The 12269-nt window shown below is 40.8% G+C and overlaps 1 protein-coding gene across 7 annotated transcripts in view; it reads right to left on the bottom strand.

Moving 5' to 3' along the window:
• Window positions 1-12269, bottom strand: part of PRICKLE2 (prickle planar cell polarity protein 2) — a 215061-nt gene that overhangs the window by 40630 nt on the left and 162162 nt on the right. For all 7 annotated transcript variants that reach the window (XM_069966928.1, XM_069966926.1, XM_069966929.1 and 4 more), the window contains one exon: window positions 6542-6725. In XM_069966928.1, the coding sequence (XP_069823029.1) occupies window positions 6542-6673 (132 nt within the window). In that variant the 5' untranslated portion in view covers window positions 6674-6725. The remainder of the gene's footprint in view (window positions 1-6541; window positions 6726-12269) is intronic.

Below are 12269 nucleotides of genomic sequence, written 5' to 3'. Positions count from 1 at the left end.
TGCTAATGGCGCCTTTTAACCCTTTACTTACACAGTAATTTTTAAAGCACACGCTGACTAATCTGTGATAGGCAGAAGAACGGAAACGGTTGCTGAATGCCGAGGATTTTTCCCCCCCAGCATTTTATATAATCCAAAACACATTTAAACATATTAATATTGAAATGTAACATCTATTTAAAATGGGAGGAAAAAAATGAACAGTTTGCTCACCAGCTGTCACTGACTAAAATAGAGAGCCGTGATGTGCCTCTGACATAAATGAATGTACACCATAGCAATTACTTTGCGGATTTGCAAATTGAAATGTATTAAAAAGTAGCTTTGTAAAGTCGTCATAACTTTCTAATGTATCTGTTTAATGGGCAAAGACATAAAACACAAAAGCAATAGGTTGAGGCAGTAAAAGGCAATGTCCAGATGATGCTCAGATAACCTAAGGTGCAATAAGGGTCCCAGAGCTTCATCGCAGATGACTCACCTCACTCCCCAGCAACATCTGCTCTCCTTCTTTAATGCAGAAATAGAAGGCAATACACCGTGTTAAAACACACGGAAAGTATACTGTAAATGGTAATTATGCCCAAACATAGATCACTATGGGGCATGCTAGCACAGAGGTGCGGACACTCCTGCTGTTTGATATTAACACTATCCCAATGTGGCACAAGGATAACGGACCTAATCTTATGTTTTATTCCATATCCTGTTTTTTGTGTTACAACTATGATTTGCAGGCACCAAGGGTGAAACCAGTCAATGGGCCAAAAATCAGGATTTTGTGTGGTTTTACCTCAAATCAATATAGTATTGAAACTGATTATAGACACAAGATTTTGCAGATAAACAGCAGTTGGCCACATGTTTTTTAATGGAGTAAAAAAATAAAAATTACTGAAAACTGAAAATATGTATACCCAACGTATATATAAAAATATGTGATCTACAGAAGCTAAAGGATTTGCAGGATCCTTACAATAGGCTTTGAACATGTGATCAATGGGGGGTCCTACCCTGGGACCCCTAAAAAGGCCTGAATGACCAGAGCAGTACTAGCCACAGCTACACGTATGCATATACTGTACGCTGAAAAGTTGCGGTTTTCCAGAGCACATAAAAAACAAATGGTCTACTGACCCTACGGATCCCAGAGGTCAGCCACAAGCCAATCATATTGGTGGCCAAGGTTAATGGGAACCTGCCATTACTTTCATGCTGCCTGAACCACAAGTCACCAGGGCGGTCTCCGGAGGCTTCTACCTGCCCCACAAGGCTGACTGATCAATCTTTCCCTATAGCCATACAAAGACAGATCTATCCCTGCCGGTGGGGCAGGGAAAGGCCGCTGGTGACCACCCCGATAAGTTGTGGTTCAGGCACTATGAATGTGATGGCAGGTTCCCTTTAAGAAAAGACCATCAATCAGTTTAAATAAGAATTCATATCAAAGTCAAAGGTGTATAATCAAATTGAATTGGTGATAAACTCTATGGTGAGATCAAGTCCCTTTGTCATGGCTCATAGATGTCTTTTCCTGATTCTGTGAAAACACACATATATTAAGTAGGTTCCCTTTTTGCAACTTAAACATGCCTGACATTATCACTTATTCACAGGACAGGTAATAAGCAGCTGATTGGTGGGGGTCTGACTACTGGGACCACGGCTGATGATGGGAATAGAGGTCCTTTGTCCCCCAGGTGAATGCAGCAGCATTGCATATACTGAGCCTCCACTATATTTCCTCTCTCTGGGACTTCCAAAGATAACTGAGCGCTGTAATTGACCTATTTCTCAAAGTAAGATCAAATGAGAAACTAAGATTTCTTAGTTCATTCCGAGAGTATTACACTGCATCTTGGTACCAACCCTTACATAATTTGTTTGTGGCTACTAAGCTCCACATGGCCTGTGTGTTCTAATATGTATCACAGCCAGCATTTCAGCCCTTCCATAGTATTGTACTGAATGGGCTAGTCATCCCTTCCCATGCACACCAGTGACTCTTAAGCATGTATGACCCTGTTGCAGGTTCTATAATACAACTCCTGGTCAGGTGCCGCTATATTCACACTAGTGTGTGCTGCCACAGGATACCGCCAATTACCATCTACTTGGCTTATAACAGCTTTAGAGAAGTCGAGGTGAAGACCACAAAAGTGAGTGGATTTTTCATATATTTTGCACTCACATGAAGTTGTACTATTATGGAGCGGGGATACATCGTATGGTAAACCTGTTGCAGGTTCATTGGCCACCCTTACTGGGATCATTTTCATCACTAACCACTTTCTAATGGGAACATCCCACAAGTCCCGGTGTTTTGGTAATACTCTTATCCAGTCATCCAGCTTTCACAATTTGTCAAAGTCGCTCAGTGCTATCCCCTTCTATTTATTTTTTTAAACTTCAAATTAAAGAACTGACGGTTTGCTTGCTGCACACTTCACTTGCCGCATAATATTTCCCACCCCTTGCCATTGTAATAACATATTCAACGTTCTTTAATTCAGCTGTCAGTAGTTTTAATGTTATGGCGCATCGGATTTTGCGTTGAAGACGGCACATCCTGAGTGATAGGAATTTGTTCTACACTAGTGAAGGTTCAGTGAATTGAATTACATTAAACGTAATGGAAAATTGCTATTTTCTATCTATCTGTCACAGTTTATGCTCCTCTTACGATAAAATCTACAGAAACAAGCAATTTACTTGGAATGGTAAAGGTCCCCACTTCAGAAGACGACATAAGTAATTTACATTTACATAATAACCTTAACTCTAAGTGATGACTTTTCAGGTCTAATGCTCCTCGGGAAACAAGACGGTGTACATTTTGTTTACTGCAGGATTGTTATGGAGGTAAAAATAATCTCGGGTCTTCACACTACACACAGAACCTGAGAGAGAGAGAGAGTGGCAGAAACATCTACTGGGAAATAATGACCTGAAAAACATTGCACTTCCAAAAAGGTGGAGAAAAAAGACTGTTGTTTCTTGTATTACTATTTAAAGGGGCTGCATCATTTAGATGTTTTTACCGATTAGACCCAGATATAGAAATCGGTCTTTCAAATCTGTTTCTATTTTCTGATCTAAATTTTTTGTATAATGTTATGGGGACAGCAATATTGTTTGAGCTTCTATTATTTTCTGTTAACAGCATTTAGAGATATGCTTTACAGCAGCTACGTTGGCATGGTGACTCATTGACTTTTCTGAAAAAGTTTTCTAGGCATGCTCTGTGACCTGTGCAGATCCCATTGTAGCCATCATTGGGAACTGTAACCATCATCTGTTGTCGTATATATTTAAGTCACCTTTAATTGTAATCCTGTCTGCAATGATAATAAGGAATAAACTAGAAAGTTTCCTCTACAGAACAGGAAGTGTCAGATTATTATTAGGTTTAATGCTCAAAGAGAAAAAAGAAAAATCAAGATTTAAGGATTATTTTAAAATATAGTAAAAATAGAAAATGATCACTAAACATTATTAAAAATATATATTTAACATAAATGCTTAGTTTAAACATGTCCTCTCCCATTAGCGGTTAATCTATCTATCTATCTATCTATCTATCTATCTATCTATCTATCTATCTATCCATTCTGAAATGCAAAGCCTGAAGACAATGGTATATTACTTACTAAAGTTCCTTGTCTTCAGTTTCAAGATTGTGTTCAAGTCTATTACAACTCTAACTTGACAAACCCATTTTGATATACCCATTAGGAAATGCTGAGTTTATTCAATTCAGGGCCCCAATCTATAGGCCACAGTAGAATGCAGCTGCAAAGAGTGTCTCACACTCTGGGGGAACTAGCACAGCTACACTAACAGCCCAATGAGTTCAATAGCAACTGTGCAATACTTTATAACTCCTGTAGGGGTGCTGCTGCAGGAAAATGGAAGTCTTATTAGCGTTTCCCCATGAATGATGACCAGTAATCGCCTTAAGAAAAAATGCTTTGTTTAAACTAATCAGCCATTAACAAGTCACCCACCAGAGAAATCTCTAGTGCTTCGCCATCTCGCACTTAAGATTAAAGCAACTCTGTACCCACAATCTGTCCCCCCCCAAACCGCTTGTACCTTCAGATAGCTGCTTTTAATCCAAGATCTGTCCTGGGGTCTGGTGATGCAGTTATTGTCCTAAAAAACAACTTTTAAACTGGCAGCCCTGTGTCAAACAGCCGTGGCTGTGCCCTAACTTTGCACCACCCCTCCGTCCCTCCTCCACACCCTCTTTCCTATTCCTTTCTAGTGAACACTGCACAGGTGCCTTAACGATCCAGCCCATGTGCCTGACTGACACAGCTGAGGAATAGAAGACAATCTGCCTGGAGCATTCCTTATGATGAGGAGGACGGGGAAAAGGGACAGAGAGGTTGTGCCAGCCTAACGCATACACAATCTAGGCCCCGGTCATTGGGCACAGGGCTGCCAGTTTAAAAGTTGTTTTTTAGGACAATAACTGCATCACCTGCCGAGCGGACCCCAGGACAAATCTTGGTTTAAAAGCAGCTATCCGAAGGTACAAGCGGTTTGGGGGGTACAGAGTCACTTTAAAATGCACATGTACAACTATATACAACTATAGGCTCATAACAGAGTACTAGGTTAAGTTTCTAATGAATCCATTTCCATGTCAACCAGTGTGCAGACCGTGTTGAGTAAATGCTGGTTGCCAGGGTAGGTTGGATATAACATAGTTCATATTAAAGCTTTAAGCCATATAAATAATACCAGATTGCACTGAACTCCGTAAATACCATGCAAACACGGCAAGTTTTAGAAAGTCATAACAAACGTGTATCTGTGATTGTAAACAAGTTGTTGAGCGGAACAACCAACAAGACAGCATGTACTGGGAGAAGGGGGCTGTGTGGTTTACATGGGTTTTGTTGGGCTTCCAAATAAGCATTGATGCCTCCTGTTCATATTCGGAAAGAGTTGGGAATGATGTTGCCATAAACCTACACAAGAGGGTTACAATATTTTCTTATGGGGCCATATTCTTCCTATGCCACCCACGCTATCATCTTAAAGGTTTTGAACAGATCTATTGGTGTGGGGTAGGCTTAACCCTTACCACTACCCACTTTTGTCTTTCTCCTTTTCCTGGCATCTTCAGCTGCACTTCAGCCTCTGGGCATGGCCACTACAGGTTGCAGTGCAGAGGAAGATGTTGGACCCAGGAATGGACCAGGACCAGGAAGTGGTGGGTGTTAGGCTGTGTTCCCACATTGCGCTTTTCAGAAAACGGATTTTAAAAATACAACAAAAGTGCAATTGCATAATTTTCTGCATGCTCCTAACTGCTGCTATAGCAACTGTGTCTAATGTATGCAGATGTGAACTGCATGCAGGACCTGGACCTACCAATTTCAATATTGGCAACCCCAGGTCTCTCCTGCAGGCCACCACCTCATTGCAAAAGAGCTCCCTACATTTACTAACGTTTTGTATTCAGATTCCCATTTCAAGAGTACTAAGCTGGATTCAGGGACTAGGTAATAACAGATGGATTTATTTTTCCTTTTTTAGTAATATAATGAAGAATATCGGACGGAGGTTATTATTTTAACAACATATTTTACTCATTGGTTCTGTATGTTTATTTATCTATTTTCTGCCTTACAGGCAAATGCTAATCCTTTTATTATTACCCCAGTATAAATTGTAACCAGAAGAGCCAGGTACTGCCAGGCTTTGAGTCTGAGGCTTGGGGCCTGGGTGTTCTCAGGCTGGTATTATTAGGTTAGGAAGGCACATCCTGGTATTACTAGAATGCTGCCTGGTTATGCTGGTTATGATGCTGGTTATGGAAAAGCAGGGGGAACCCCACACTTTTTTTATTTTACTTTGTAAATATCCCCGATTTATCATCTGCTGCTATTTAGTGCCTACAGCTCCTATTCAGACCTATGTGTCAAAATCTCTTCCATCAATCCAATACCACATGCTCAGCTACCAGAAGCAAGAAGCAGGTAACAGTAGAGTATGACTACAGAATCAGACTACACAGGGTTTGTTTGCAGTCTGTAACAATGGAGACATGTAGGTCTGCATAAGAACTGTATACACAAAATAATAAGAGGTTTTAAAGTTGCTTCATTTTCTATGCCACTTTTGCATAATAAAAATGGTATGGTATCTTATAAGCCTAACCCTTCATACTAGCATATTTGCAATATGTCTGTACATTCAAAATCCTATTTGCATGTTTGCATCAGTTTCTGAAAAAAGATTGGTGACAATCAATATGGCTATGCTAGTATAATAGGGGGTTATCACCCATCTCTCCTTGAGATCTCGTAGTTCTGCAGCAGTTGCGTTGAATCATTAAATTATTATGTTATTAGACATGTCAGGTTATATGGGGTTACAAGGTTTCCACTACCCTCCAGGGTGAAATAGAGAACACGGGGATTACTATTGTTTACTGACAACTTTACTTAGGGCAGACTGCTAACACCTCCAGACAGGAGGTTTTGCATTGTGCAGATGGCTAGAATTAAGGAGGAAAAAAAATTACCTGTTCTGGTTTCAATCCTGGAGGGATCCAGGCATACTCCTCCAGAGCACAGCCCGAGTCGTCGTCAGACGTCGAGTTCCTCTGAAAGTCAAACATCAACTTGTTCATGGTTTTCTCCATCTCTAAAGGCATCGCGGTGGCACTGTGCTCCTCCCGTGAGCACTTACAATGCAGACAGATCTTCCTGCGGAAAACAAATTCCTCTGTAAGTGTGCCACTCTCCAGCTATTCATTGAAACTAAGATACCAAAGTATAAACACATTCTCTGGCACTATGCCCACGGCCAAATGTGAGCACGGTTCTTCTGTTTGCAAATGTCAATATTACATAGGGGACAACAGCAGGTACATAAAGAAACTGGTAACAGTAACACATTCGCTGCGTGTCAAGCATTTAGACACAATTTGCGAGATGCAAAGGCTGGAGGCACACTGGGATAAGGCAATGAGTGTGTGTCAATGACTGTTAGATAATGACCTAAAAGGGGCCACCTATGGGTAAGAAGGAGGTAGTGTAACCATTAAAATTCCATGATTAGAAAGAGATAAATACAAATTTTCATTGCTATATTATAAGCTTTATCCTCCTTTAGGTCAGACTAGGCTCGGAGGCTGCAAATATTTTCTAATCTTTTTTCATCATTCAATTCTTTAAAATAATCCCAGAGGGGTGAGAACACATGGGCAAAACACATGAGCAAACTGATTTGGCAAATTGGGCAATGACCTTCTTAATACAGCATACAGTATATTGACTCCCATGTACCATAATTGACATTACAGTGTTAAAATATAATCAGCAGATGTTAAGAGCAATCCCCTATAGGATATGTCCTTAGTTGTAGGCTGTTTTTTTATCCATTCACACACACACACACACACACATATATATATATGTATATATATATTTATATTTATATATATAGCCCAACTGGACTTAAAGTGTAACTGTGATTTAAAATATCTTTGCAGAAATCAATAGTACAAGCGATTATAAGAAACTTCGTAACAGGTTTTAGTAGGCAAAAAAATGCCATTTTCTGTACTCAAAAAGCTGTTTTGCAGCCCCCCCCCCTTACTTCTTATATGTTCATTATTATCGGGAATCTATATTATAGAGGAGCAAAGTGAGGACGAGTTTGCTGTGTCCATTATAACCTTTGGAGGGGCCGAAGAGGCTGAGTTAGCAAGGCCGCTTTTTCTCCTCTCCATGCTCACTCACCCTCCTCAACCCCTCCCCCTTCCATAGACCATAATGTGTAGGTGTGTGTGGGGTGAAGGCTGCAAAACAGCTTTTTGAGTACAAAAGGAAACTCTTTTGCTTAATAAAACCTATTTGTTTCTTAAAAACGCTTGTACTATTGGTTTCTGCATAATGACATTTAAATGACAGTAACACTTTAATTATTATAGCACTGCGGAATCTGTTGGCGCTATATAAATAAATATTATTATTATAGTTCAATGTCTGTATAGAAAATATGTTCATAGGCTTATTCCCCTTAAAGAAACAATTCTGAAATTATTTACTTACTAATAAAATTAATACTATGAATAAAATCGGCAATGTGATATTTTTTCCTAGCCAATAGCACACCTCTACACACTCTTATACTGTCCAGACCATGTACAGACATGAAGAATGGTAACATCCAATTGTCATTTTATTCATAGTTTTCCAGGTGAAGAGAAAAAACACAATGCGTTCTGACAAATGATTTTCCAGAATTGTTATTTTATAAAGAATACAAGTATAAATAGGAACAATAACAATTCTAGTGCATCATTCCTGGAAGTGTGAACTCTCCTAAATGGCTGCATTATAATAAATCTTCAAAATGTAAAATACAGAGATGTGACAGAGGGGCATCTGGCTCGGTTTGCCACCATATTTATATGATATTTTTCTTTGTGCCATCTGGTGTCACCACAAGTCCTATGTGAATCCATACTGTGTACAATATTAAGTGGACTATGAGTAGATGGGGAATATGTGCATGCAAATCCTTCCAGCAGTTTAAGGGAAATAGGTTACACCGCTGGATTCCAATTAAATCCAGATCAGGTCACTGCCCGGAAACACATGCTGGGTTACGCTCCCCTTGCCAAAACAAGACTTAGACTAATAAGAGAGGACAAGGGATTACTTTTCTGGATAGAAACAATGTCTCCCTCCTATCCAAATAAGCAGTAGAGGGATGCCTTGGTGGTCCATGGATTTATTTGTGTTCTGTACTCTTTATTCTAGCAATCTATAGCATGAGTCAAGTGTGAACACTAATACTTTGCTTGACACAGTTGTACTTCTCTGTAAGGGATCAAGCTGCACAATATGTTTTAGTTCAAGTGTCGAGATTTCTCTCAATAAAATCAAGAGGGCTTGCCAGATACATCTTGTCTAAACAATCCGTTTATGGAATTAAAACCACGTACACATAGATTTTCTAACGCCTCAATAAGAAATGCTGTGCTATTGTATATGAATACGAGTACTTAGTTTGGAGGAGTAATGGCCCTATTTCACGGGTCGTTTAGAGGAGCAATATCGTTCGTATTCGCCCGATATCGGCCGCTACGAACGATATTCGTCCCGTGGAATAGAGTGCAACGATCAGCCGACATCGTTCATGTCGGCTGATCGTTGCAGTCGCTTGTTTTTCAACATGTTGAAAAACAAGCGACTGATATAGCAGCGATCTGCTGCCGTCGCTCCGTTGAATAGGAGCATCGGCAGCAGATGCTGCTATATCCTATGGGCTGCCCGGACGATCAGCGATCACCCGGGCAGCCCCCCCAGCAGCTCCCCGCCGCCCCTCCCGCACTCACCCGCTCGCTGCCGCCGCGTTGAATAGCGGCGGCAGCGAGCGGGGAACAAGGAGCAAACGAGCGCTAATAGCGCTCGTTTGCTCCTCCAAACGACTCGTGGAATAGGGCCATTAGAAGAATGTGCGTGGTAAGGCCTAACAATGTATGGGTCAGAGGACTGTGCATGGTAAGGCCTTATGATGTATGGGTCAGAGGACTATGCATAGTAAGGCCTTATGATGTATGGGTCAGAGGACTGTTCATAGTAAAGCCTTATCATGTATGGGTCAAAGGACTTGCGTGGTAGCGCCTTATCATGTATGGGTCAGAGGACTTGCGTGGCAGCGCCTTATCATGTATGGGTCAGAGGACTGTGCGTGGTAAGGCCTTATCATGTATGGGTCAGAGGACTGTGCGTGGTAAGGCCTTATCATGTATGGGTCAGAGGACTGTGCGTGGTAAGGCCTTATCATGTATGGGTCAGAGGACTGTGCGTGGTAAGGCCTTATCATGTATGGGTCAGAGGACTGTGCGTGGTAAGGCCTTATCATGTATGGGTCAGAGCACTGTGCATAGTAAGGCCTTATCATGTATGGGTCAAAGGACTGTGCGTAGGGTAAGGTCTTATGTCTTATATGGAAAAGGAGACTGTGCATGGGTAAGAACATGAGTATTATTTATTAGCCAATGTGGAGAGTGGCTACTAAGAGGGTTTCATGTTCTAGATGTGGGATGTCTGTGCCTTACATGGACAACCAATGGACAAAATGTGTAATGCTTCCCTTTGTTATCCCCATTTGTATTTATTTTTTTATTTAGGGTATTTTTAATTAGGTTTTTTTTTTACTTATTGACTCTGTAAATGTAAATATTATTAGATTAATTTGAATGTGATGTTTACCATTGTTATCTTTAGTATTTTAAGCCAAGTCTTAAGTTACATAGTTTATAGAAGAGCCAGGAAGACTTGAATCATCACCTTAAATTTGCCTTAAACATGCCGTTGGTCTCAGCCAAGAATCTGTATATGTGGGAATGATGGGGCATATAAAATTATAACATAAGCTAATTAAAAAGGGGATGGAGCGTTACAACTGTAATATTTATTATAGCACACTCTGTATAGATCAGTCAGAGATTTTAAGTCTTTTTGTCTTTTTTCTGTTCCTAGTGTAGCTCAATTTTGTCTTGAGCTGCGGACTTGAATAATAGGAGACAGGCCGGTTACTATAGGGACTCATCGCCTAGCAATGCCAGGTAAAATATTTGAGGCTGTATCCCTAACAACGACTCTGTCTGAAATAAATAAAGCCAAGAGACATGAAACATCCCCCCTAAAAAATGTCCATTCCCATTTGGCCAAGTATGTTTTCAACAGGGAGACAAATGCTATTTATTGCTACTATTGCAGATACGTTGAAATGTACTCTATATGCCTTGCTTCCCTAAGTGGAAATACTGTGATATTCTAGTCCTATAGATGCCCTGAAAATCTGATTTCTAGGTCCAGTTCACAACTGGAACACATTGGAAGGTAAACTAAACTAAATCCTCAACTAAAGCCCATATTACACGGGGCGACGGAGAGGAGCAAACAGCTTGTTTGCTCCTGGGTTCCCCGCTTGCAGCCGGCAGTGAGTGGGTGAGAGCCAGGGGGGCCACGGGGAGCTGCCCGGGTGATCGCTTAATCGTCCGGGCAGCCCATAGCATATAGCAGCGGTCTGCTGCTCCCGCTCCTATTCCATGGAGCGACGGCAGCAGATCGCTGCTAAATAAGTCGTTTGTCTTTCAACACGTTGAAAGACAAGCGACTACAACGATCAGCCGACATCGTTCATGTCGGCTGATCATTGTGTTCTATTACACAGGACGATTATTAGCCGAATATGGCCAAAAATCTTTCCGTGTAAGAGGGCCTTAAGGAACAACTTTCTACTGGTAAAAGTAAGGTGTGTCTCTCTTCCCTTTGGTAGGACTTATACAGTAATCCATGTCCACAAATGTTTCCTTTCCAAAAGATGTACTCTAGTTTGGTGTCAGTCTATCACAAGTTAACAAATCTTGGTTATCTTCATCCAAGTTCCCTGTGGATGTCCCAGCATTAGCTTTATGCTGCACAATACATACGGTTCTGGCATATCGCCACAGCACAGATTTATTTATCTTTCCAAGCGGAATCTTCTCTTTTGTTTGTGTGAGACGAAAATTTTACGTTGAGGAGATCTGTGTAGACACAGGGAGGGAGGAATGAAGATTCAATGGACGCATGCCACAATGAATGTGAAGAAAAACAATGCCAAATTATGGAGGTAGACAGGCAGATTGGCGATATAAATCATATTTTCTTTATAGTGCTGAAATAATAATAATAATAATAATAATAATCATAATCAATAATAACAAAAAGTATTAGACACATACCTCTATACCAGGGTTACTGACTAAGGGGGGTGGGTTGGTAACTGATTGCTATTATGGGGTCTTTGAGGAGGGAGGGATTATGGGCAGTGCTATTAGGAGGTCATTGAAGATGCTCTTTGTGCATGGTGAGGGGCAAGGTGTTGACGTGGGTTCCATTCTTTATAGTTCATCATCTCATCTTCTTATTCTTTATAAGTCATCATAAATATGAAAAGATAAAATATAAGGCATAGAGGGAGGTGGGGATCGCTAGTCACTTCTGGTATATAAGTATGTGTGCGGTATATACAGTACACTGTTGGTACATGTATATATGTGGTATAGACATTGCTGGCAAATATGTATATATCTAATAGTTGGTTACAGGGATTTCTTAGTTATTTTTTAATGGGGGGGGGCACCATTTCCATTTTTGCCTCAGGACGCTGAAACAAAAGAACTGGCCGTGTGTTTGGTGCAGCACAGTCTTTTGTCCAGCAGTGCACATGTGGGCTGCGGGCCG

This window comes from Dendropsophus ebraccatus, chromosome 4 (genome assembly GCF_027789765.1).
Source record: "Dendropsophus ebraccatus isolate aDenEbr1 chromosome 4, aDenEbr1.pat, whole genome shotgun sequence".
Lineage (NCBI taxonomy): Eukaryota > Metazoa > Chordata > Amphibia > Anura > Hylidae > Dendropsophus > Dendropsophus ebraccatus.
This window is presented reverse-complemented; position numbering and strand designations above follow the sequence as displayed.